Source organism: Pelecanus crispus, chromosome 3 (assembly GCF_030463565.1).
Source record: "Pelecanus crispus isolate bPelCri1 chromosome 3, bPelCri1.pri, whole genome shotgun sequence".
Taxonomy (NCBI): domain Eukaryota; kingdom Metazoa; phylum Chordata; class Aves; order Pelecaniformes; family Pelecanidae; genus Pelecanus; species Pelecanus crispus.
Window position 1 is genome coordinate 74468379 of NC_134645.1, and position 27387 is coordinate 74495765.

The 27387-nt window shown below is 41.6% G+C and overlaps 1 protein-coding gene across 1 annotated transcript; it reads right to left on the bottom strand.

The window, feature by feature from the left end:
• Positions 1-15625: 15625 nt before the first annotated feature.
• GJA1 (gap junction protein alpha 1) lies at positions 15626-22831 on the bottom strand. The gene is made up of 2 exons (XM_009489199.2): positions 22823-22831; positions 15626-16787 (listed from the first exon to the last, which is right to left on the bottom strand). The coding sequence occupies exon 2, from the start codon at positions 16769-16771 to the stop codon at positions 15626-15628; it is 1146 nt and encodes a 381-aa protein (XP_009487474.1). The 5' UTR covers positions 16772-16787; positions 22823-22831.
• Between the last annotated feature and the right edge of the window lie 4556 nt (positions 22832-27387).

A 27387-nucleotide genomic window follows, 5' to 3' on the forward strand; every position in this document is an offset into this window, starting at 1 on the left:
CCTGGGTCAAATATTCTCATAAAAATAAGAACTATCATCTCCCATGTGTACATGGCATCAAATACAATAGGAAGCACACATCTACCTTAAGTGTACATGAATGCTCTCACCCTGGGGTTAACAGTATGACTGGGGAGTGAGTACAGCTCAGGGGCTCAACGTGCAACAGCCTCCCCCTTGCTACTCCCCGATCTGCCTTCATTCACAGGCTTTCATGCTGAATTGCTCAGTTTGGACCTATTTGTTGCCTAGGCTGGTGCAGGTGGTCTTCCTCACTGCTCGTCTGATCTTTGTCACACAAGACCAACCAGAAGCACAGCTCTCGCTGTCCCACCACCACTGTGGGAGGGTCCCACAGTCCACGAAAGAGGGAGATGGGGGATGCAGTGATGTTGTGCAGGGGCTGCAATATAATGGCTTGCCTTGTGCAGAGCCCTTCAGAGATGCATCATGGCAGCTGGTGGCCAGCAGGCTTCTGGAAGCCTTCTTCCTCTACATGATTGCATTAAGAGAGATAAATCCTGTACTACCCTTTCTTCTGGGCAATGCCTCAGAAGCCTATATTAGTCTTTGCAAGGCATTTGGGGAAAACAAAACACGTACAGGTATTGCAGCTGTTTTTACAGAGCTGCACAATGATGATCTCCTGTGTGTCATTTCTGTGCAGGACAGTCTTTCAAGTTTACTGTAAGGTAAACATTTCCATCAGCTGATCACAGATTTCATCAGGGCCATGAAGGCTTTGACCTAAAGTCTCTCCTGCACACTTTGGCCAAACAAAATACATGCCTTTTCTTAAATACTGGACCATATGGCCCAATTAATATGCATTTGAAGTGTTTGTAACTCACCTAGTTCCAGGGAGGTCCTCAGGTAGCATTTTAATTTCATTTTACAAGTTGGTCTCCTGCAGTTTTACTGTGTTTCATTACTTTTTGGACAAAAAAGTCTTATGTTCAACATACATTGTGCATACTAAGCCAGTGTGAGAGCTGTTCAAGAAGTTTCTTAACAGTATTTACTGTTTCACAGTGGTAAGTGTACAGAGGCAGATAATGCTCATGTTTAGAATAACCTGGCAACCTGATACTCTAGGATTTAAGCCACAGGACATCAAGGCATCGTCCACACCTGGAGACAAACTAGGGGTTCCTGTTCTTTTACCACTGGGAACTCATCTCTAGATGTCCTCACTCCTGTATAGCTGGTACCAAGATGATTTGCCAATACTTGCAGGAGCCTCAAGTAGTTCATCCAGCCCTCCCTTACAGCCAGGAAAACAGTTTTAGTGTGTGTGAGCACTTTCAAGACATTTACTATTCAAATCCAACAGTTAGAACTATAACGTTAGGTGCCCATTCTAGCAGGCTTCATCATTCATCCACACTTAGATGCAAAGCCAAAGTGTTACCCTACTATTCTTAGAACAACAGGAATGTGTGAAAGATGCTCATAATGAATTTGAGTGAAGGTGGCTATGAAGCCACATTTCCACTCTAGAAGATACATCTAAGCAAGAGCTGTGGAGAGCCAAAGTTTGGTGGAAATACAAGGTAGTAATTGTAGTGAAAGGGTTTCTGAACTTGTAAAGAAGGATATTTATATGTTTTCCTAAGAGGTCAGGGTACAGCCTGGGCAATGTACTTGCTGACCTCTTCCTAGGAAGAGAAATCATACAGGAATGAGAAGACATCTGGCTGTGCTGAGTGGCACCATGTGTCACTCTCCATAGGCCAGGTCAGAGCTGCATAAGCAGTGAAACTATTTTCATTAAAGTTTAGGTAGACAGTCTAAACTTATGATAGGCATCCTCACACCCTCACACATGATTATCACACATGCACACAATTGCAGAGGCACAGACACAACCACCCACCCTGAAGCAGTTGAAGACAAAACCAAAAAACCCAAACAAAACCCCCAACCCTTACATTCACAGTTTGGTGCTGTGAAACCTCACATGGGAATGATCTGTTTCTGGGCTGCTAAAATAAAATCCCTGAGAAATGAAGTTTATGATGTGTGAAATAATGCACATGGACAAAACTCCCTTCCCCCCACTCCTCAAAATAACCCCGTGCTCCCCATGTACACCCAACTGATCTTCCTCTCTGAGGTCACAGCCCAGTGGAGCCTCATCCCTTCCACCCTTCACCCCCCCACCTCAGTTTACGCAATAGATTATATGCAATGCGTGATATTTGGAAGCCACATCCTGCTGTAGGCAGGGCTGGCTGTACTCCCTAAGACAACACTTGGGGATGACTCTGCTTCCAGCAAGTGGAGTCGATGTACTGGACGTGGTTTAATTGGTGCCAGCTTTGTCCTATTAACAAGTGTCGGCTTTCTTCTCTTGATGCATCAAGTGGTGATGTTCTGCAGGTTATAGTGCCCTTATGCATTAAAGCCTTTCGTATATGTTGCTGCCTGATTAGACAGGAAATAGTGCATGGCACCAGGGGATAATTCACGTGAGTAAAGTTACTTGCATGCATATGCATGTGCAAAACTGGGGCTCCAGATGCGAAATACATCTTTTTCTAATCCCTGAGCTATTCTCTGTGTGTATGTCTATATGCACATTGCATGCTTGTTACTTTTTATTACTTTTAAAACTTAAAAATAAAATTGGCTTGAATTTAGTTTGAGGATTGGCACCAGTCCAGGACAATTCTTGTTTTAACTGAAACGGTTTGCCCACTGCTAATTTTAACACAAGCGATTTATTTTATTAACATGGAAACAAATGGTAAGCACACTCTCCCTTCCTACCAGGAAGCTCTGGAAGCTGAGCACAAAGTCTCAGATACAGCGATGTCACAAATCTGGGGAGATTCTCTCTTTGTCTGGGAAAAGGTGTTTTTGAGAGGTGCCTAATTTTCATACCTGCCTTTGCTACCTATGTAGGAGGGAGGGAGCTAAAAGCCTCGCACTCCCAGATGTCTGCAAGGACATAACTGAGTGAGAGACTGAGTCTAACTATCCCAAGACTTTCATTGCCTTTAACTTCAGTAAACATATAAAGTACCTGGCCCCATTATGGCAGATGTAAGCACTGTACCTTCAACTAGGAGCAGGCAGGGGGAAAAGCACGGGGTAATTGCTATGTATAGACAGTACAGCCATTGAGAGACCTTTAACCTGTTTATCTTTCCTTAAGAAAGTTTTTGCAATCTATGAAAGAATGACTCTGTTATTCCTCAGCAAGCTTCAGCACATGACCCAGCTTTTTCTAGCTTTTTCTACCATTCAAGGAATGTAATTTAAACTAGATTTAGACTCCTCTGCGTGGCCAAGCGTGATGCCCACTGGAATGTTCAGCTTATGTGGAATTGTTTGGTTTGGTTTAAATAAATTAATAGCATTAAAATCTAATCATGGAAAGTGTAGCTGTTAAAAATAGACTGAGGTAGTGCTCACCCGAAGCATCAAGAAAAGGTATGTGCAGGAAGGATTCTGAGAGCTGATTCATCAAGTGCGGGAGCAACCAGACGACCAACGCTGGCGAGGTTTCAGGCACGTAAGTATCACCGCTGAGTCTCCCCACCCTGCAGCAGGAGTTCCCAGCAGGAGTTAGACCTGTTTCCTTTTTTCTGCACTTCAGCCACCTGCTTTCCCTTCAGTCAGATTATCTGTGGGGACACAAGATCCTCATCGAGCTACCTGTGGCAAGACTGGCACCCAGCATGAAAACCACCATGTGCAATATTTCGCCACTTGTGAAGCAGCTGCTTAAAAGTGAAGCAGTATTAGAAAGGATTTTACATTTTTTTGTTTGTAAGTGGCTTTTGATGCTGTGTTTTGTTTCTCTGTGCCGCAGTAAAACCTCAGTAAGCAAAAGATATCATGAATCCAGATGCAAAGACAGTTTCTGTCTGAAATTGTTTCACCTTGTGCCCCTTTCTGTTTACCTTCAGTCACCAGCCTTAAACATGAAACTGTTATCATTCTTAATTACAACATATAAATGAATCGGGGAAATGAAAAAAACTTGCAAGACATTTTACATATCAGGTTCCATGATCAGGTTGGGTTTTGAGTATCTGTGAATGTTCATGAATGGAAACGGATATTCCCTCTGGTGCAACATATTTTGGATTTTCCAGGATGCACCATGGGAACAGATAAGAGGGCTGGCTATGGTGCATCATAGGACCTTTAAAGCAGCCTGGAACCCAGCCAGGAGAGCTTAGTCTGGACAGCAGCTACAGCAAAGACCTGGGGTAGCTTTTCAAAATGAGCATGCTCCCTTTTTCATTAACATTTGCAGTTGGAATTCCACTGAATTCCACTTTCATTTTTGCTCCTGCAAAATTAAATACCTACAGAAAACAGAAAACTTTCTGACCAACTGTACTCAAGTGTACCAGGGTTTTTTGGTAGTTGAATTTCTGTCTATATGTTTTTGACAGACAAATGATGGTGCTGTCAGTAGGGATGGCAGACAAGGCACTCAGCTGCCTGCTCCACCTGCACTGCGCAGAGAACAAACCAATTCATGCATCTGCTCTGGAGCCACTAGGTTACAGTGAGATTTGGTTGAAATTATTACTGATTAGAACTTGCTTTAGAATACTGATTTACACATGAAATCTCTGCAGGAACTGACTGATCAGCAGGCCACATCTTCCTGCCATGAAGACCAGGTGGACAGCCCAGAGCAATGACTTCCCTTCTGCAAAGGTGAGCTGTCCCTATGTCTCAGCTAAGCTTAGTTCTGCATAATACTAGTCACCTCCTTGTCCCAAACCTAACAATTTCCATACAAAAGGCAGACAAGGGATGGAAGTACAATCAACATTTTTCAGAAAAGAAATCCAGCACTCAAGGTCATTCGGTCAGAGACTGGAGACTTCCTGAGTCTTCTTCCAGTGACTTACGGTCACTGCTATTGGCCCAGACAAGTCCCAATTCAGATGTTAATTGTCATGGGTGACATCAGGTCACCCTGAGAAATTTCACTAATTTACATTAGAAAATGTATATTAGTTTTAAGTTTTTCAGGAGTGAATAAAAGGAGTAAAAAATCTATGAGAAATATGTACATTCATGATGAACGTTTCCTAGAGAAAGCTACATAAGACTTCCAGTTCATTCACTTGTAAATTTATTAAAGGGCCCAAGAGCATGCAGGTGCCAAAAGAATCATTTCTCTGACACTCTCGTTCTAAAAACCTGCAAAATGAACCTTCCTCCTTTGCCCAATACATCTAACCATTAACAGTTCAATTACTCAATTTGCATGCTGCCACCAACGGCCTATTTACATTTGATAGGGAATGCCCGAAAAGCTCAGAGTTTGAAAAGCTTGTCTGAGTATGGCCCAGAGCAATGGAAAACAGAAGGAAGAAGAGAAGAGCTAGTGGCATTTAAAGGCAAGACGCCACAGAGCGCAGTAAAACCTCAGAGGAGGAGCAGCATGGAAGAAGACGGCAGGCAGGTCTGCTGTGTGCAGCAGCCTGGTGCTGTTCTCTGAGACTGCCCATCTCTGAGCCAGCAGCAGCCTGGACCAGTGCCTCCTGGTAACTCAGCGCAGCAGGGTGTGCCAGCTCCAGAAGTGCTGCAGCCACACTGCTGTGGCACTCAGCCCCGGCTAGTAACATCAGCTTCTCTGTTGGACACACTGAGTCAGCCACAGCATCGCTAGGATGTGGAAACATTGCCCCCAGTCCTAGGGCTGGCTGTGCCTCTGAATAGTTGTACCATGCTCAGCCGTGCAGGGTATACCTGACCGCTGAGTGGAGGAAAAAAAGGAAGCAATGACAGACAAATAATAAACAAAGCAGGGCCAAAGAGGGGTCCAACAGGGAGTGACAGTGGGAAAACACAGCTGTGCAAATTGTTTTGAAAATGAGAAGTCTGAATCTGGAAAAAAAAAGGAGACTAAGTTTCCTCCTCACACCCTTGAACTGGCCAGCATGCCTCAGCATGGCTGTATACTGCTTGGCAGAACTGTGAGGCAAACTACATTTATCTGCTGAGATATGTATCCTTCATATGTTTCAAAAGAGTGCACTGTCAGGCCCAGGGAAAATCCATGAGCTCCTGAGATGCTTAAGCTCCGAGTGTCTCACCTCCAACACCTTCTACACTGTAATCTCAAATTCAAAGTTCCTTTATTGTTGCATATGGGAAGATCACAGAACAGCTACTGTAGTGCAACTCTTTCTTTTCAAGCATCCGTTTTCCGGTTGTCAACTTTTTTTCCTACACCACCTCTCATGCAGCTGTGCCTAGTCGCTCCCTTTCCTTCCTCTTGCTCTGAGACCTGCAGCTTCACCGCTGTAAAAATAGCTGGTGTGGAAGGCTAACTTGTCTTGTTAGAGAACTGAGACAGCTGTGGTTGCTTGAAATGTGGAAGGACTGCCCAAATGATTCATCTTGCTGCTCTTCCCCAGCCCTTTTCTTGCTTTGCTGCTTTTCCAAAACATTATTTCTTATTTCTTATTCACAGATAGCTAGTTGTTGTGGCCATGCTGAAACTGTCCTGATGCACCATGAGAAGAGAAAAGGAAGTTTAGGAGGTACCTCTCATACTCTTGAGGTCATCTGCTGACTTTTCCTTAAGTAGTCCAGGAGTGGATAAAAATATGCTGAATATAACACACAGAGAGAATATATTTCACCTAAAGCAAATGGAATAAGCAGTAAAATTAAAAGCAAAGAGACTGAGTCCAAACCATCGCTCATCAGTAAAAACCTCATTCAGACATATGGTTATGTTTATGGGTTTGTGTGATATTTAAATACAACAGGGAAGAACACCAATTTTGTAAAAAACCACTGCTCTTAAAAGGGAGCAAAAATCGAGGCATGTGGACACGTGTCCATTAACTGCATGGGAAGCAGAGTTACTTCTGCCTGATCACAACTTTTGAAACCTAGTCTCAAGATTATTCTTCAGATGGCCATTAATATATACTACAGTTTAAAAGGGTATCCATTTGCCCTATTAAATCTGTAAGAAAAAGTTATTTGGAAAAAGGCAAATAAAGCACAGTAGCCTTTCTGCTGAGAAAATACATGCTAGTCAGTGTACAAGTCTGGGGAAGATAGAAATTATTAAAGTTCAGAAATGCTCCAAGTTTTCTTTATCCAAAATGTTCTGTTCTTCTGCACTGTTATATTTGCCAGATTGAATGGGCTGTTACCGCTCTTTTTTCTTTTCTTTTCTTTTCTTAATGGTGCAGTTTTGAAAAGGCCGTTTGCAAACTTATGTTGGGATGATAATCTCCAGCAAATGCCAAGCTGGTTTCAAGAGCAAGCTCCTGAACATTCACAAGGACCTGTTGTAAGCCTGCTAGAAATACTTGGAAAATACTATAATCGTTAAATTGTGCTCAGCTGGATTGTCAATTGCCGATGGTGTACTCCAGATAAGTTTTTCCCCTGGAGTCTCACTAAAGTCTGTAGAAACCTATTTAATGTTATATTTATTATGTCTGCACCCCTTTTGGCTCCATCAAATTAAAGCTTTTTGAATAAAAAAAAGATGTATGTATTCCAGTCACATGAAGATGAAGACTCCATGTAACGAGATAATCTACCTGTGATCTGCTGCCAGCTTGACTGAGACATAGTTCAAGGTAAAAATGTGTTTAGAGATCTGAAGTGGTAGATTACCAGCAAAGAAAACATTCCTGTTTCCTTATCTTAGGGAGACTGGCTTCCTGCTAGTTGTGGATCCTCCTCCTGCGTGAAGTACTAAAATACCCTTCTTCAGCATTTTCGATTTCATCTTGTAGTGATAATGGAGGTTATGTATAATCTCTGTGGCTGTTCAGATTCCCTTTTTGGCTCCCACAGTGGGTAGTACTGGAGTTCATACAATATCATAAGAGATGACTCCATAGCACACTAATTATATACGGTTTTCAAACTACTTTGAAGATGAAAAGTGATGTATCAGTGCAACTCCAAGTTTTATTATTATTATTTATGTAACATATATAATCATTAGTGGAAGCCTAGCTTTAAGTCCCTTTGGGACTAAGGTGGGAGGAATATTTGGACAAACTCCATGTCCTCACACTTTCACTGCATCTGGTTAACGTAGATAACTAGCATTCTGAGTTCTTCTGCTGTCTTCCTTAATTATAAAATACTATGAAAAAGAAAGTGATTGAAGCAAATATGGACTCCTATGAGGTGAGATACAAAATTACTTTGTAAGCTGTCAGCCAAAACTTACAGTAGGTAACACTTGTAAGATTCATTCTGAATGAAATTAATAGAATTAATTCACTCATTCTGAATGAATGAAGTAGGAGAAACACCAGCTTGTTAATTAATAGATATTTAATGGAGCAGGATATTCTAAGATATTTGAGTGCTCCTTACTACATGATGGAAGGAAAAAATTGTCACTACAGAAAGCTTTTTTAGTACAAAACATTAAATACCTGTTGCACAAGTGATACACAGAAAAGAAGTGGGCAGTGGGAGAAGATGGCTCAATGGGAGGAGTGGAGAAGAAGACCAAGATTAACAGAATATTACAGCTCCCACCTGAAGCCCCAGCCAGAATGGAAGAGGGATGAATTTCTACAGTTTTCACCTTCATCCATGCAGAAATCCCTTCACACCTTTACAGCTAGACTTTTCAGGAAAAGGAACAGTGATTGACTAGTTTGCCTCAATTCTACAGGAAATCCTACAGGAAACAATCCAGACCCACTTGCTGTACTTGCACACCCTTTGACAGCACTAATTGAACATCCACCCTATCACTGAGGGATTGAGCGCTATAGCCAGTCCAAAGTCCACAGAACTGGGGGCTACCAACAGCCAAAATGGAGAAAGAAGAAATTCCTCAGAGATTGTCCTAGACCTCAGCAAGTTACACAAGGTCCATGGATTCATGGTTGCATCCTCTGTGTACTCCTGAAATAAAACTACAGGGACCAGAATACAAGAAGGTACTAAGTAAAGCTCAGAACAGGGTTTTCATCTCACGTTACTCAACAGAAACTCCTTGTACTCAACAGAAGTATGCCAGGTCAGACCAGGTAGGATTCTTGCCTGAGTAATACTTTGCCTCCACACACAAAACCCAGGTGACAATCTTACAGTTGGCTATATATCCACCTTTCAAACAACCATGATGAGTCTCCCAAATATATGGCAGAGTACTCTCAGCAAAACGCTTTGAAGTAATGATGCATAGATAATTTTGAATATTCCCCTTTGAATAGGGAAATTCAAAGTGTAAGCAGAGCCTGTGTTTTGAAGAGGCCTCCCTGCAGATGGTGTCCTATTATATGTAAATACCACTGAGAATAGCATGCAAATATGGTCATTAGTGAAGGTTTGAACTTTCCCAGAACAACTTCAATTTTGAGCCAAGCTACTTCAACCTTCAAAGGCAGCAAACTCTATGACTCAGCAGAAGCTGAGACTGAAAAAGCCTGTTTCAGCAAGGACTGGTGGGTTTAAGATGCTAAAGTATCCAGAGGCTTTTCTAATCCCTTAAGCTATTTTCCACGCTGTTTTCTTATTCAGTTAATTGCAGATGTGTGAAAGAGAACTACTGCATATGCCATGATCATATGGTTTTGCTATCAATTGTCATTGTATTTCCTTACATATCTGGGGCTGCTTACGGTTTCCCCTACAGAGCTTATATTATAGACGGAAAAAGGAGGAAGAGGAGGATGCAAAGACTCCTACCCAAGCAAAATTCACAGAAGAGCTACTGAGAACAGAGTGCACTCAGCAGCATGGAAAAACTGCTCAGGTGTTTGGATTATGAAAAACTTCCTAACAAGGAGGAGGAGAGGCAAAGGGAAGATTTCACTCCTCAGCTGCCCAACCCAGCAGAGTTAGATGCACATTATAGATTACCCTGCACTTCCTTATGTAGCCCTGTGTAAATCTGACATGGACATTACAAAAATGTATTTCATTACATTTACAGAGTTCACATCTGCAAAAAAAAGCAAACCTTTAGATTACTTTTCATAAACTTGCCTCTACACCGAGTTATGGTAAAAAGAAAGTTGTGAGGAAATAGTATGATTACACATATTCAAGTGGTCACCATTCAAGACTTGGTAGCTTATACCCATAAGCTTTCCCTTTGCAGTTATAGCAATGAAAATTAGATGTCATTATATATCTTTCTGGATCCAATCTGTTTATGTCTGAAATTGAGAGGAACTTTTACATTGATTTAAATGACTGAAACCCTGGAACTCATGTGAGAATTTTCTGTCAGTTCTAAAGGGAAGTATGCGACTGCGGTCTAGGCTTGTTTCAAGGAGCAATTTAAATGTCTGAACATTTTCCCTTTTATACTGGTCTAAGCTCATGTCTCATTTTGTTATGCACATTTCCTCAACGCAGTAGCAGAGACACAGTCTTTTTAAGTGATGGGAGAGTCCAGTCACCAGAAAGCCATTACTTTCGACCGGTTGACTCCCTTGACTGTCCATTACTAACCCAGTACAGCCTGACCCAGACTCTCTGCCTCTAGCTTCTAGCACTATGCTTCTTCAGCACTTAAAAGGAGTTAACACAAAACAGTCACTGTAAAATCATGTCTGTCTTTGTCCAAGGTGCCTTTGCGTTGCAAATTTCAGCAAGCCAGTAAGCTGGATGCAGCATTTTAGCTACCATGAGAAAAGAGTGAGGGCAGCCATTTTGGAGGCAAGTTGGTCTTACCAGATTACTGAGCAGCTGTATCTATTTAAACAGTTTCTAGACAGAGTACCCATAGATAACGCTTATCATGTATGTATGCAGAGTGTCTGCATTGCTTCATAGGGTCTCTTTGTAGTGCTGCACATTAGGAAGTATTTAAGACAGGTTTAAGACAAGCATTCTTTTTTGTGTGTATCAAATTACCTTTTAAATAAGTACAGGAACCTATAAGCTCTTCCTGTTTCAATCTAGTGATGTGCTAGCATCATGTAATTTACACCTGACACACTTTCCAGGGCTGACAGAGTCTGGGTGTGAATATGTCCTTGGGCACAGCCAAAAGCACGTGGTTTAAGTCAGGGAAAGACAGTCATCTCTTTGTAGAGCTGATCTTACAACCCCGTGTTTCTGGAACCACTATGTTAGTATAAAGTAGAAAAAATGGTGGACCCTCAAATAGTTTCAAGGGACTGAGCCAGAGAATATGTCTAGGTAGCGATTTCTCAGGCATGACTTATGCTTCTAACCTTATTGTCTATGTTGGCAGTAGAAATGAAAGTAATGTAGGAGTAGCTTCAATAGCCCTGTACCATCAGAGGATTGCTTTTTTTGCCAGAGAAATCCTCAAGGGCCATGTCCGCCACCTCAGTCGTCAGAGTCCTCTGGCAGATCTGACGGCCAATGGCTGGAGTGAATAGCATGAGAAGGAAAGGAAGACATCTTCAAGGAGATTATGGTCAATCTGACCATTTGTATAATACACTGCGTTAAAAAATTATTGTATATCAGGGTAGTTCATGAGCTCAGCAGAAGGCTCAGTCCTGCCAGCTTTGGATTAGCAGTAAATAGAGATAAAAAATTCTACATGAGGAAGGTAAATCCTGCTTTCTGCCCTATTTTGTTTAAATTCTGGAAAAGGGAGCAGTGGTAATCATGGAGGAATTACAAGGGAATTAAAAGTAGTCCTGACCCAGTGGGGTAGAGACAGGTGCCACCAAAACTGGAGGAGGTTTTGATCTGACGTAACCAGAACTCTACATTAACTAGTCAAGGTAACTTCAGATCTGGAGGGACTCCCAGATCTGGGTTGCAAAACTCTACCCCTTACATCACTAGTTTTTTCTTCTTGAATTGATACCAAGCTGCAGAGAAATTCCAAGAGAAATGCCAGCATGGTGGTAATGTGCAGTTGAGCCGGTGATGTTGTGTAGCACAGCAGCACCACAGACAGCCGTGGTTCTGGAACGGTGAGAGGAGTACATCATTTAAAAATGACCAATTTCATGGGGTGTGACAGGTACACTCAGAAAGTTTGTTCTGGTTCTCAAACTATTACTGTAGTTTCCACTTTAAATGTGCAAATTTCATTTCTAAATTAGGAAATAACCTTCAGTGTATGCTCATTGTATTTAAAACATCTTGAAATTACATGTTCTGCATATAGATTTTAGGCTGTCTGTAACTTATCCTTCTAACTTTACTCTTTACAAACATTTCAAATTACTAGGGCAGGGTGGAGGCCTTAGGATGAATTTGCCTTTTTCAAAATACTTCTACACAAAACATCAAAACAAATTTTAAATACTTAACAGATTTTGAATTTGGGTTTTCTTGCTGTCTTGTTTGTAACCCTGCTTTTGTTTTAATTACCTTCAGAAATGTGTATTTTTACAACATCTTTCCAGTTTGAATTCAGTATCTAACATATCCTACAGAGGTTGAGAAGTGTGCACCAGCATTGTATCACACGTTGTTTTTTTGTCAGCTGCAGACAATGCAACTGCTGCTTGCAGAGATGCACTGGGAGAAAGCGTATAAAGAACTGGATGAATGGCACACAAAATTATGTCATTGTGATGACTTTGAAGTGTGTAATAAATAACACTCCACAGAAACAAATCTAGGTGGCAGAAATGGCCCATGGAAAGTCTTTACCCTACACAGGCATGCACATGCTTTACCACTAAAAAAATCACTCAGGGCACCTTGGCACAGAAGCACTAATTTATATCAGTTGTCCAAGATGCCCCAAGGAACTGAGTCCTTAAGCTGGGATGTACCTGACAATCAGCCTGTCTAGGATACACTAGATTTTGTCTCAGGGTGAGCCCTTCTCTGGATGTTTCTGTATCCACCTTTCCAAGGGCATGAGCCTCACAAAATGCTTGGAATGCCCGTCCCTTTGTACAGACAAACTAGGACATGCCAGCTTAAATATGACTCATTGTTGTTATTTAAGGAATACTTCAAGGAGTCATTCCTTGTGCTGGTGCTTGTGTAGTATCTCTCAGAGCTGTAAATCCACTACCACTGTGCTGCTTATTTTTCCCCTTTTTTACTAATAGGAGGGGGAAGAATTTGGACTTAAAATGACAAGCAAATTTGAAAGTAGAAAACTGTATAACTGCATGACCATTATATTTTGACTTTTCAAATAAAAAAGGAGTTGAACCATCTTTCCTTTAGAGCCCAATACTGGCAAGCCAAGTACTGTATATCTTCATTAGTGATAAATGGTGAAGCAGTAGACAGTATGTGAAATCTCAGCCTTATCAAAATCAGTACCTTCCTCCCATTGACTCTGAAGGAATCAGGATTGCATTCCTGAAATTGAAACTGACTGTCAGGCAAGCAATCTGATTACATGGTAAAATGTAAACTAGAGGCAATGATCTCATAACGTTGAATCTAGGCCGTATATACAAGTTGCTTGAAAAACCACGTGATAGTATCTTACTACTATCTTTTTTATAACAGTTTGCAAATCAATATATATATTCTGAGGCTCACGGCAAGATTTGAATTACAGTAGTTCATGCTGTGCATGACTTTGTTCCAGGAGTGGCACAAACGATGCTTGTTTTTCCAGTGTTGTGAGGATATCTGAATCTGGTCCTGTGAAATTTCAGTTCAAAGTAAATCCAGATGGATTAAATCAAGAATACTGCTGAAATGCAGAGTGACTGGGGAAAAATGAAGAGGGAAGGAAGGAGTTTGGATTATAAGACTGAAACAAAAGATATATGGACATATAAAAGAGTAAAAGACAATTAGAAAATATATTTATACTAAATTAAAACTTTATTGACTAATGTTCTCCAGACAACATGATCCAACGGACTATGGTTGCATACATGCAATGAAGTTGAACACAACAGTAGTTTAACATGGAATGTCAAACAAATTCATATAATGTATTAAATGAAACAATTTATCTGTGTTGCTGCAAAACGAAACCAAGCTATGTATTTCCTTAGTCAATCTGTGTTCAGCTAAGAGGCTATGCATTTGAAGAAACTGGTAGATTTCTTTAGCATATATTTCAAATAAATTAGCTAGAATTGTACTCTTTAAAAATCCTTTCAACTTCACTTGCATTTCAAACAAAATCTAAGTGTAAACACTAAAGTTGCTAGAGCCATCTAGAAAGACCTAACTGTCAAACTCGGAGTGGACATTACAGTTCAGTAAATGTGAGTATTTAGAATAAGAAAAATACCAGTTACTGCAAAAGTCATGTAGGCATATTTTATTATTAATCCAGCACAAAGCATTTCTTCTAAGTTTCTCACATAAAAGACTAAAGCTTGCTTACAGTACTACATCTTCTATCATTCAAGCATCATTATTACCTATCAGGGAGATTGGCTAGATGACCTAATGGGTCTTTTCTACCCCTAACTTCTACAAAAGAAAATCATTCATGCCAGCAAGAACATGGTTCGCTACATCTTGGGCTTGATCCTGTAGCTTTCGTTCAGGCAAAACTCCCACCGACTTAAAAGAGAGATTTTCCAGAGCAAGACATCCAGGATTAGGCCCTTTTTATTTTTCCTTTTTAAAAAAGCATCCATTTAGGATACATGGAAAATATTCTATAGAATTAAAAAAATATAATGACATGTGCTTCACTTGCATTGAAGGAATCAGAGAATGTAAACACCATAGTGGCCCACATGTTCACAATATCCATGAGAAAGTGTCAACTGCAAGTAATCTGTGTGCGTTTATTTCTCAACGTATGCTTCTGAGGGTGTTTTGTGTATACCTTTACCTCCACACCCACACACATATGTACACCTTTAATACACATAAAAGTGTGATAAAATTCACTAAAGGCAGTGGCTTGCCTGTCTTAATGTTTAAATCTGCAAGTGGCAGCGAACTGGGTTTTATGTGATGCTAATTAGACTGTACGTGAGCAGCAGGACACAAATATTGCTGTGGGCAAGAGAGTGTGGTTACTGGTTCTACGAGTGTGGAGCCATCCCACTGACGCACATCACAAAATCTACCTGCATGAAGGGCTTGAAGAACAGGTGACCAAAGTATTTCTTGGTGGGCCATGTCTGAAATTTGAGTTGAATGATTCAAAGGCTGTAGATTATCCTCACAGGAGCCTTTTGGCAACCTGCAGGACCACGCAGGAAAGTTTACCTTCAAAGTGCACTTTCTAAGAATGGAATGTTCTTGACAGGGAAATGATCAGAGGCACTTCTGGACTTTTTTGCTTGTTGAATAGGAAAAATGTTTTCATCTTCAGGCAGCACTTCACCCTGACAAATGTGAGTTCAGTTATTATTGTGTTTTAGTATTACAGAAGATTCTTTAGAAACAAACATGATAGTACACACATACACATACAGTCAGATATTTACAGCCTTTCTAGAAAAAACAACCCCCTACCTTAGTACTGACTACCTATCTTTTTCCTTTTTTTTTTCTTGTTTTTTAGTACTTAAATTCTTTAAACCAGCTACATTAAATACCAATGTGTACTGTACCACCCCACACCAACCCCACATCCCCCCCCAAAAAACAGCAAGTATTTTAAAAGTTTGTTCACTTGTTTGTTTGTTTTTATGATTGTTAAAATCTCCTGCTTGAGACTGTTAAGTACCACCTCCACTGGAACAAGATCAGCACTGACTGCATCTTCCAATGCATGTCGTTTCATAGTTGAGCAAGTACTGCAGCTAGAAGCTTAGATCTCCAGGTCATCAGGTCGAGGCCTGCTGCTGGCTCGGCTGCTGGCTCTGCTGGGAGGCCTCTGGTCCACAATGGTGAGGGGTTGCAGCTCATGTCCCGACGCCAGCTTTTTAGTGTTCTGGTGCTCATCAGAGAAGTCGAAGGGCTGGGCGTGTGAGTTGGAGATGGTGCTGCCAGCCTGCCCCATTCTGTTCTGCTCCGCGCTGTAGTTGGCCCAGTTTTGCTCGCTGGCTTGCTTATTGTAGTTACGACAGGAGGAATTGTTCCTGTCTCCGGTAACGAGCTTGTACCCCGGGGGAGACATGGGAGACAAGGGGGCGGTCGGTGAGGAGCAGCCATTGTAATAAGCGTATTTGGGGGAGCCACAGTCCTTGGAAGGGCTCATGGCACCGCTGTGGGAGTAGGGGTCAGTTTTCCCTTTCACACGATCCTTGACACCCTTGAAGAACACATAGAAAAGCTCGATGATGTTCAAGGCGAGAGACACCAAGGACACAACCAGCATGAAGAGGATGAAGATGGTTTTCTCAGTTGGACGGGAGAGGAAACAGTCCACTCTGTGCGGGCATGGATCTCTCTCACAGGTGTAGATGGCATTCAGGCTAAACCCATAAATGTACCACTGTATCAGCAAGAAAGCCACCTCGAAGACAGATTTAAACAGGATGCTGATGATGTAAGTACGGAGCAGTCCCCCACGCATCTTCACTTTGCCATGCTCTTCGATCCCATACTTGAATTTCTTAATTTCTATTTGCTTGAGGTGCATATCCACATTCACACCATCATTTTGGACCACCTTGAGCTCTTCTTCTCTTTTGTTCAGCTTCTCTTCTTTCCTCATTACATAGAACACGTGCGCCAGGTACAAAAGGGTAGGTACAGACACAAATATGATCTGCAGAACCCAGAAGCGTACATGGGAGATGGGGAAGGACTTGTCATAGCAGACATTCTCGCAACCAGGCTGTTGAGTGTTGCACCGGAAAGCAGACTGTTCATCTCCCCAAGCAGATTCAACTGCTGTCCCCAATAGCAAGATTCGGAAAATAAAGAGCACAGACAGCCACACTTTCCCTCCTGCAGTAGAATAGGCTTGAACCTTGTCAAGAAGTTTTCCCAAGGCACTCCAGTCACCCATCTTCACAGGATGCTGACTAAAGAAGGACACAAAGAAGAAAAAAATAGTGATGGTTAAGACAGAGCTTTAATACCTTTGATACACCGAATCACAGATCAATGCTAATAGAGCAATGATGTCAGCTGTGTTTTAATCATGTGTTTCACACGATCTGAAGAGAAACCAGAGTTTTAGTTAGTCCGCAGGTGGAGTGGGAAGTCAGGGAAACTGAAAAGAGAAAGTAACATATACTGTCTCAGAGCACAATGAAAAAAGAGGTTTCTAATTTCACTCCAGATTTCAAGAAGTCCATGACAACCCTCAGTTGCCACTGTGGCTGGCTCAGCTTCCTTGGTGGCAGCCTCAGTTCAATGATCTACACCTGCCTCAGGTAGAAAACAGCCATGACACACCGCTGAAGCAGGGTGTGGAAGCGCGTAATGGCACTGCCTGAATATGCTAGGAATAAATGAAAGATTTCTCTCTTTGAGGGTAGATCACTCATGGTATTTTTTATGTTCACTCTTTAAGAGCATAAGAAAGCAAACCATAGTATAACCTAAATACAAAAGGTTATACTAAGTTAATGCCAGGGTCGGATACCTAAAATTTTATCATTGCAAAATGTGTGCTATTTTTCCTACAGCAACATTAAACTGAGCTCTGGCATATCACTACATTGTGTGTAATGCATTTAAGAGTATAGTTCCTAATGATGGCAAGTTTATACTGTACTCAGCTTCAGAAAAAAACTGCTATCTAAATAAAGTTTATACCTTAGTATTTGCAGCACAAAGATCAAAGTTAGTGTTCGTTACCTATACTTTTATGAAGGAACCAAAAATAGTAAATACATTAAGCGCAGCTAAGCTCATGTTACCATATTGGAGAAACTGGTTTCCTGTTTATCTGTGGCTTGCTTAATTTATTGTAGTTTCAGCTTTGTATTTGCATCTTTTTGTATTTAAATTCCTTCACTTTGTTTTGAAAGGAAAAAAGATTTAGCAAGTAAAAAAGGTAAATGAGCCCTTTCTGTTTTTAAGGCAACTGCTGGCTGCAGTTTGCATTCCAAGTGTTGAGCACTGCAAGTTTAAATTTTCTCTCTCGACTTGAGTTTTAAAGTGCGCATTTCTGGGACACAGGCAGCTTCTCAGGGATATCTGGAAATACAGAGGATGACATAAAAGAAATTAAATGGTTTAACTGATGTTCTAGATTGCTAGGAAAAACGAAGTTCACTATAGGATTTTTGTCAGCTGGAGAATGGTAAACTTATCTGCATAAAAACTTACATTTTAACTTGCCCCACATGAACAAGTGTGTGAAATTGGGCACTTAAAAGAAAAAGTAATCACAAAGATTCCCTTTTAAAGTAGTTACTGCTGGATATAGATATTTGTTCCCTGCACGCTGAGTAATCCCTTCCTGGTATTAATAGTTTTGATAATGTCCAAATGATTTCCTCCCCATCACATAATGGACATATTCCCCAGCGAAGGTCACTTATAGGAAAAGCCTTTTTCGGCTAAATGATAAAATAGGAAACTTTAGGACCAAGGAGATTTTCTTTCAAGAAGCAGTGAGTCACTGGAAATGCAAGATTAATAATCTGGCAAACTCAATCATAACAATAAATGCCAAATAAAAACACACCATTCCTGCCATCGGAAAGAGTCTGAGAAAGTCATGGGAGACAAGTGTTTAAAGTACTCGCTCTGATAGCTCCGAGATGCCAATTATCTTTGAACCCCTGAAAAATATCCCAGGGCCATTTCCCCAGTACGCTTAGTCAGCTTGCTCTGAAGTTCACCTACTGCAGCGTGCAGACCCTTCCTCATGTAATTAGTTCTTCATATGAGGGAAACCCCATCAAAGGATCAGGCCTGCTTCAGACTTTTAAATCTGGAAGGCTCTGCTGGGAGGAGTGCACAGCGTGATTTCTCTCTGACACATCCCTTCAGCCATCCCCAGCTTTAGTCCTTCCCAGGAAAGGCTAGTTTGTCTTTATGGACGCGGGGTGGCAGAAAAGGAGTCGGGCACATGAGCACAGAGGTCTCTGCAAGGGCTGGAATGAGATGTGACCACGTTCCTCCTCAGGCTGGGATTGTTAAAACAGAGAACAGCCTGTAACCATACAACACGTGAAGTTTGTTTTACAGGCAAGCTCTTTGCTCCATGTCCTAGAAGTGGATGTGGACATAAGGAGCCTTTTTCAAGTAACAGCTTCGTGATTTAATTAGTCAGCTTTCCAGTGATTCGAAACTACTGCATTAACAGACTTTCCTCAGACTCAACGTATTTTTTTACTGTCTAAATGTTATTTCAGATTGAAAGTTTGATTAAGGAAACAGAGAACGTGTTATTTCTAGGCAGTTATGCGTTGTTTGTTTTTTAATTACAGTCCGCACTGGTCCATTAACGCAATGTGATTTACTTCAGTTTTGACCTACTTAATCCCACACCTGCAGTATTTTGAGAATTTACTACGTATTTTTTAATTTGCTTCAGCATGCAAAATTGCTAAGTTTCATTTATGTCCTCTGGCAATATAAACTCCAGGAGGAAACATTCCATGCTTGAATTACTCATACATAGTTTTGAAAAGCAACTTTTTTTTAAAGAGATCAGTTACACGCTAGCCTTTGCCAGTGATAAAAAACCCCACATCAATTCAAAACATTGTACTGTTAATCAGATAACCTTGTGGTGGCACAAATATATTATTCCTTTGCTTAAGTGGATTCTATTGCTTTATGAAACACAGTTCCTTGTTTTGTTGTAGAGAAAATTCATTCATCGGATCTAACTTGTTTACTTTCAGGGCACTGAAAGACCGTTTTTATTAACTGATTACAATTTCTGTTTACTAGGTATAAAAAGAGGTTTTGTATCAAACAGTTACTTAAATATTCTAGCTTTGTAAATAGTTTGAAATGGATGGCAGATAACCTTTAAAAACAGTTCTTCAGCATTCTGGACTTAAAACTTCTTTTAACACTTCCAGACACCTTAAATGAGCCCACTGAATGACACAGGTTGACCTGATCTATTGATACAACTTCAGTATTTCAGGAATTTAAGGATATGGCTCATGATGACTATGTGCGCTTCATGTGTTCTTACTGATTAATACTTTACAGGATTATAACCTTTTTCTGAGACAGACTAATGCCGGCCTAGTGAACACTTTAACAGATGGATTTCTTCCAGGTCCTACTGTGTGTGGGTAAAGATAGGAAAAAAAAGCCATAGAGCAGCAGGACATATGACATCATTCATCTGCATGGGTTTTGGATGACCAAAAGAATAAAGAAATCAAGAAATTTGATTTGTAAGCCACAATTAAGAAATTCTAGAACTATTTTTTTATGGACGGCATTCATCATGTCATCTGGTTCCTATTTTCCAGGAAGAATAACGCAAACTCAATGCTGTGGTAACATGCCCAGGTCTGACTACAGCGCTAGAAGGTCACATGCTAGTGGATGGAAGAGCAGTAAGGATTAGAGTGGGATCTAAAATGGGATAGTGCAGCTGAAGCAGTTGGGAAACAGGCCAAAGTTTTGGTTTTCCAACCTTTCCTACCTTTTTATGTGTGCTCACACAGACATAAATAGCCAACAAAAGAGAAGATTCTGGACCTTGAACCTCAGTCAGCCTAAGTATTTCCCAAAAGCAACCAGCACTGCAGAGAAAGCAGCTGATATGTACAACTGATGGTGTTTGGATGGGTTGGAATAGGGAAGGCTAGTTTTCTGAAATCTTATAAAAAATCAGTAAATGTCTTCCAGACATTCCCCTGGGAAGGTGTAGTTCATTTGTAGGTCTGCAGATGAGCTTCAGCTCATTTTATCCACTGGACAAAGATTACGCACTAAATGGTTGCAGTAACTAGAGTTTAAAGTGTCACAACTGTGTGTTTTTTTCGTTGTCTGCTATTACTGCTGGTGGTCAGCCACTAGTGGATATACCCTATAAGCCTTTGCCTCTCCCGTGTTATACCCCCTCCACATAATTTAATTCTAAAGCATGGTTGCAAAAGCAACTTAAGCACCTTCTTAGACATTCCCTAGCACAAGTCTGGTCTACCCTCTGTGTTACTGCCCAGATTCATCCCTTTCCTGACTCATTTTGGAACTAAGAGAAGAAATGCTGAATTCCTGGGGGGGGCCTCGGGTCCTCTGATGGTCCTGCTTCCTGATTTTGAAATCTGTATTTCTAAAACATACGTGTGGCATAAACAACAGACCAGGTGCCTCCATGCGAGATAAATTCAGTGGGTAACATGGGGAGGAGATACCAGAGACTGGGGGAAAGAGAGCTACGTATCTGATGAAACAGATACATTGCTCAATGTCATCTAACCTTCCTCATGCCCACAGGAATCCTTGGCCTAAACCAGCGTTCATTTTGGAGACAAATAAAATTAATCTTTCAGGCTTGCATAATATGAGAGCTGAGATAACTTTACAGTGTTGAATCTGCTTGCACTCCTGAGTGTATAAGCATTCAAATTTATGTCGCAAATCAAATCCCCTGTGTCCCTCTCTTCCGTCTCCTGGACTCAGCCCGCTGCTCACCCTTCTCCCATTTGTATGCTTGTTAGGTATCATGGGTCAGTGCCAGCGCTTGGCTTTGAAGTTTCTGAAGTAAACACTTCAGCACACATCCCAAAGACTAGAGGCTTAAATTCTGCAGTGCAGTGTGCTGTCCAGATGTTAAAAATGGCAGGATGAAAGCTTCCCGCAAGTCCTCCAACTTGCTCCCTATGCGCACGCACACACGCGCGCACACAGAGAAATCAGGCACAAGGTGTCCGTAGCCCATTTTTGTCCCCATTACCAGGGGTTTCCGTCATAAATCTCACATACAAAAATCAAAAGGAACTCCTCAGGCAAAATACACCACTTCATGAGGCTCGCTGGTTATCTCAAGGCAAAATGTGAGGACACACATAAGCACACAATATTCTTGCTTAAGAGGAGAACGTGTTACCCGATAAGATAGACTCTGGGCTTCGCCTGTCTTTCAGCTGAAGGCTCTTTTTCCTGCCTCCTCGTGTTGCTCTTTAACTACCGGCAAGCAGCAGGAAACAATTGCTATAATGAATCGCTCCAAGTCTCGCAACGTAAAAAGCTTTTTAGTTCTCCAAGAGATGCTGCTCAAGCGGTTTTTTCCTCCGCATTTTGGTATTTAAGCCTTCAAGGTAATATAAAGGGAATGTGTCATATTGTGATTATGACACATATTGTGGGTATTCTTGCACAGTTCTTCCTAGACAACTTTCATTTATATCTACCCAAGACTTTCACAGATGTTGCCAACGTGGTAAGGCATATCATGATATCTCACATTCCTTCTCTAAAATCCCTCACCGAGGTTGCTAAAACAGAGTAACTATATACAAACCAGGTCAAAAATCCATAACCCACGCCTGGATTTTATCACCTCTCTTTTGAAAGGAAAGGGGAAAACTTATCAGGAAGACCACGTGAAAGTCACCACTTTAGTAGCTGCAGCATTTAACAAAGCACCTAATTAAGAACCTTGCTCTGCACAAACTCTTCGGCACCAACCGGGATTTCCGTATGAAAGCAAAATGTGTGGGGCAGAAAGGGGACGCACTCGGGACAAGGTCTCCCTGTTACTAACTTCTGATGCAATTTCGGCACAACAGAGGAGGCTGAAGCGCACCTCGGTTTCTTCTTTAAAGGAGCTCATTTAGCCCGAGACAAGTACAGAGGAGCGATTTCACGCAAATACTAGCAACAACTCTGCAACTCAGCCCTGCAGTTACAACTTCCCCGCAGTTTCTCCTTCAGTGGAACAAGGTTAGAAGTTGTTAAAATGTAACATCTGAAGAAATGTATAGAAACAGGACCAAAGAAAGCAAAGAATTCCTACAAATTTACACTTGGCACTTTAAAAGAACTTTTATAGATGTGTATTTTTAAACAAGTTCAACCATCAGCGCAATAACACAAAATTCTTAGGGTGGGGGAAAAAAAAAAAAAAAGTGTTTTCAGAAAAAGTGATACACAAAAAGATGAAAAAGGAAAACTTTCCACTTACCCTTGCTGATCAGCAGTGAAACTGGATCAGAATACTTCTTTGGAGGGTTAAAGTAAAATGGAAGAGCACGTTCAGGCACTCAGACCTGTCTATTTAAACTTTAAAAGTCTACTGCTGTTTTGTATTTTTCATCCTTCCTTCCCCACTAATGAAAGAAAAGTGCTGATACCTCGTAAAAGTTTTTTCTCACTTGGAACACTGGGAGAGCTTTTAACAAGTTTTCAAGCCTCTGACTGTGAGAGGAGGGGAAAAGGAGGGGTGGCAGCCCAGGAGGAGGGGCGCTCCGCAAATGGAGAGGAGGAAGGTGGGGGAGGAGGGAAAGAACTGAAGGCACAGCAAAAACCAGCCCGGGGAAAAGGGGAGAGCGGAGGCATGAAAGTCCACTCTTGCTGATGTAACAAAACAAATATAAGGGCAGTCAGCAGCTACCCCATACGCTCCCCTCCCCCCGCCCCCCCTCGGTCACTGAGGGCACCTGGGTGGCACTTTACCCAGATCTGGGCTTGCCCGGGGCAGATGAAACAACTTAGCTCTCTGGTGTGCACCAGGAGTTGCACTACAAGGAAAGGGAAAAATGCGTGAAAGGGATTAATGGGTAAGCAGCGTGAACCTCCTGGATGCTGGGGCTGAACTGCATAGCCGCTGTCTCCATTCCCTCCTTGCCACTACACAGGAGAGGAAGCCCTCTCAAACCCTCTCTTTGTTGTGAACACAGCTTTCTTTACTTAGGTCTATTTCCTTTACGTGCACACATGAAAGTACACACCAGGAGCAGTGTGTTTGTTTCTACAGGATATACCCATCACACATTTTTTTACTATTGTGTGTGTGTGCGCGCGTGTGTCCGTCCCATGGGAGAAATGAAGAAATGATCTCACATTCCAGGAAACTCTTTCCAGGAAACTTAAGAAATTAAAGCATAGTATAGGGAATCAGTCTTCAATAATGAGAAGAAATGCTCCTGATAAGTTTTGAGTGCTTTTACAGAATAACAGCATGCTCCAAAACTGATCTATTCAATTAGAACGAAACTAGTTTGGCTTTGCTCCTGACCGGTCCCTGGTTAAACGCTCCTTGAAAAATGCCTCCTCTGTAGAACACAGATGAATTTTTTTTCTCTGCCTGTGTTAAGCTCCTCACACACGGAGTCCAAACTGCTTTAGAAATTGGTCTTGTACTTGTTTGTGTCATGGGGTATTAGCTCCTCCGTGGGACTGATTAAGAGCTTCTCTAGAAGTGTTTGTGGTTAGGTAGTTCCCAATGAAGTTTCACATTTTGGGTTCTACCAGACTCATTTGGATTTCAATTCATGTTATTCTCTTGGGCTATTTCTGGCCTCAGTAGCATGGATGAGCATTTTTTGCTCTTTAAAGGCTGTAAAGGAGGGAAGAAGTCCAGTAATGGCCATTGAGGGCTCCCAAATAAAGGTCCTCTTTATAGTTTCTTCTTAAATAATGTATGTTACACTCTACAACACAACCTAGATATTGCTGCTTATTTTTCACAGCCTTTACCTACTGCTTTTCACCCAGAACTCTCCGGAGAAGAGAACTAAGACAAGATCTTTGTAGAAAGATACTCAGCAGGGAGCTTTGAAGCTGGGAAAGAAACACTCGGTCCTGGTTCTTGCTCTGGAGCTCTTTGTAGCGGACCACACTGCCTCCTGTTTGAGAAGAAGAGCTAGTACACCCCATCTGCACACCTTCCATTCTCCTTCCTCTGGCTACGGACTGGGACGGCTGGTTTCCCTAGCTTGCCCCCTTTCCTTTGATATTGGCTGTGAGGTTTGACAGTTTTTTTAGGTTTTACAGTTGTCCAAGCCATATGGCAAAAGGAAACCTTTTCTTCGTGTTCCCTGAATGTTGTTTTAAGGTTGCTTTTCTCTTTACTGCAAGGAAGAAATGGGGCTTTGTGCTTAACAGGCTGTGGGCCCTTCTTCTTGAGAATTAAAAAATTGTAATATACAAACCATAGCATTTCACTGCCCTCTTGACTATGGTACAGACAGTGAGCAGAGTACACATAATGCTCCTGCTACTGCCCCATAAAACACTGGTCATTCTAGAGCAAAGTACAAAATACCAACAACATGGCTACGTGCGTGCCGATGCTGAGACAATGAAGAGATTTGGGATATTGTATATGTTGGTGCTGAAAAAGCTGCCCCATAGGAAAGCAGCTTTATGCTGGGAAAAAGAACTTGAATTATAGCATGCTAGCATACAACGCTGTCGTTCCCTGTCAAAGCTGGCATGATCACAGGGTCCAGCTTGCCTGATCTTGCATTTTTCCATGTATCTCCCTCTATAGGCTTTGCAGTTTTTAAAACATTCTGTTTTTAAAAGAAGGACCGAGAAGTATTTCTCCACTTAAATAAACAAACAGTGTTTGTGAGAAGCCCAACAACTCTTAAAATCCACTTTGGAAAACTAAAATGTGTATATTAGTAACAAGGGAAGAGTAATTTTGCAGCAATAATAAGCATAACACTTGGCTTTGCTATGGCATTATCCACATGAAAAGGGAAAGTATTTCAAGTTTCCACCGTGATACTGTGTAGAATTAGGAAGAATTATTATTAGTCCTTATAAAAATGCCTTGGAAATGTCTCTTAGAGTTTGGAAATATGTCTCCATGATCACGTTTCACAGCCTATTACCAGAACATATGCAGCTTCAGATGATGCAAATGATGCAATGATCTACCATTTCACAAGGTTACCAGAAAGTCTCACACTCATTTGCATTGCAATGGAAATAAGCTTTTCAGATTGAACAAATGTCTTCACACGCAACCCCTCTTCAGCTGAAGCTGTGTTCAACAGGAAAGCACCGGGGTGTCAGACCTGAGATATTTGCAACTCTGTTCTTAATTACGGACTAAGAGACCTGTAAGAAGATCACAGTTAGATTTGAAGCCTTGTATTGTGGAACACAGACTCTTTTTACACCATGGAATTGAAGATTTGGGGGCCCAGAGCTCTCTGGGACCTGTATTGCCATCCATTGATATTTTGCCTTGTGGAGCAGACGGCGCTGTCTTGTGAAGCGATCTTTCAGTGTGGCAATGCTAGGACTGCAGAACCTGTTTGTCTTTGGTTTGGCTGGCTACAGCACAATCCGTAAGAGCACGTTCGCACTGCGACCCAGACGCAGTGCTGGAGTCCAGGCTCCCTCAAGTGCATCTCTGGGACTGAACCTGGGGGTGACTTCCACAGGATTTCTGTCTACTCTACTGAATCCTCAGCTGAATCAGTCAAATAGTTCAGAGCCCATAGTACCACTGCTGCTTCTCTACACAGACTTACCAAAGGGAACCATAAATTGGATTATTTAGTATTTCCAGCTTTTGACACAGATTCATGGTTAATACAGAACTCAGTCCACTGTTTTCTTTCTATTTATTACCTGAACACAAGTACAGAATTCTATACAGAAACTTTTTCCTCATATCGCCTCCAAATACTTCCTCAAAAATATTTTAGTAACCTGATTCACCAGGAAAGCCCTAGTGAATGTTTCATTTGGAAGGCTCTCCAGTCCTTTGACCATTACAAAATTTCCCATTGATACCAGTGGGGTTCATAGTCTACTCCCAGTTAAGGATGTCCATGATTTATGGTGCTCTTAAGACAAATAGCATGTCTTCACTTCTTTTCCATTTGTTTGCAAAATTCAGTTCCCTGTACTCCCATGCACAGCACTGTCCTCATCCTGTCCAATTTTGGAGAGGAGTCCATGGACCGAGTAAATTGAGCTGAATATACAGTAAACTGAGATGAACATACACATGCAATACAGATTTTCTTGGATGCCTTTCAAGGCAGCTGTGCAATCACCCACGTCCGTGGATGGCACGTAAGCTTCGGCACGTTTTCACCGATACCCCTTCTCACACATTTAGCTTTAAAGACAGACTTGTGAATAATGCGTGGCCCTGTTTCATGCCCTGTTGAGGTAAAGCTTCTCAGAATGTCCAAGGAACAATAATGCGGTATTTCTTGATTACCTAAGCACATAAATGTGCAGACTAATGAATTTTTTTTTTTAAAGCAGCCAGTGTTTTTTGCTTGTTTAAGGAACTTACAGCACGTAGAAATTTAACACAGCTTTGAAGTTGCTGGCCACAGCCCTTGCACGTTCCATCAGGCAGGGTGACTGGGTTGGAGCCCACTGGAAGCTGCTGCACCCAGCACTGTTGGGTCTGCAAAACACAGCCTCCCCCCCTCCCCGAGTTTCAAAGGGTCATTGCTTGTTCAAAGCAAAGGCAATTGTCATCCCTCAAGGCTGTAACTGTTCCCACTCGGGTGCCACAGCACATAGCATATAAGAGAATATTTTCTGATAATTGTAAGGACAGTAATAATAAAAAGTAGGATAACCACAAGACTGTATCTTAGTGAGCACACTTGCCGTTCCTTGTTGAAACTGGTCTCTCAGATTCATTTGCTACAGGACTATTAAAGCTAGATATTCCCCAGGGGAAAAGGAGGCTTAGTCAGCCAAGGTAGATTCTGCTCTTACTGATTTGCCTGCAAAAGAAAAAAGCTGCTATTTTAAAAGAGA

Excerpts from the sequence above, each read along its gene's own strand:
- GJA1 (XM_009489199.2), bottom strand. The coding sequence starts at position 16,771 with ATGGGTGACTGGAGTGCCTTGGGAAAACTTCTTGACAAGGTTCAAGCC.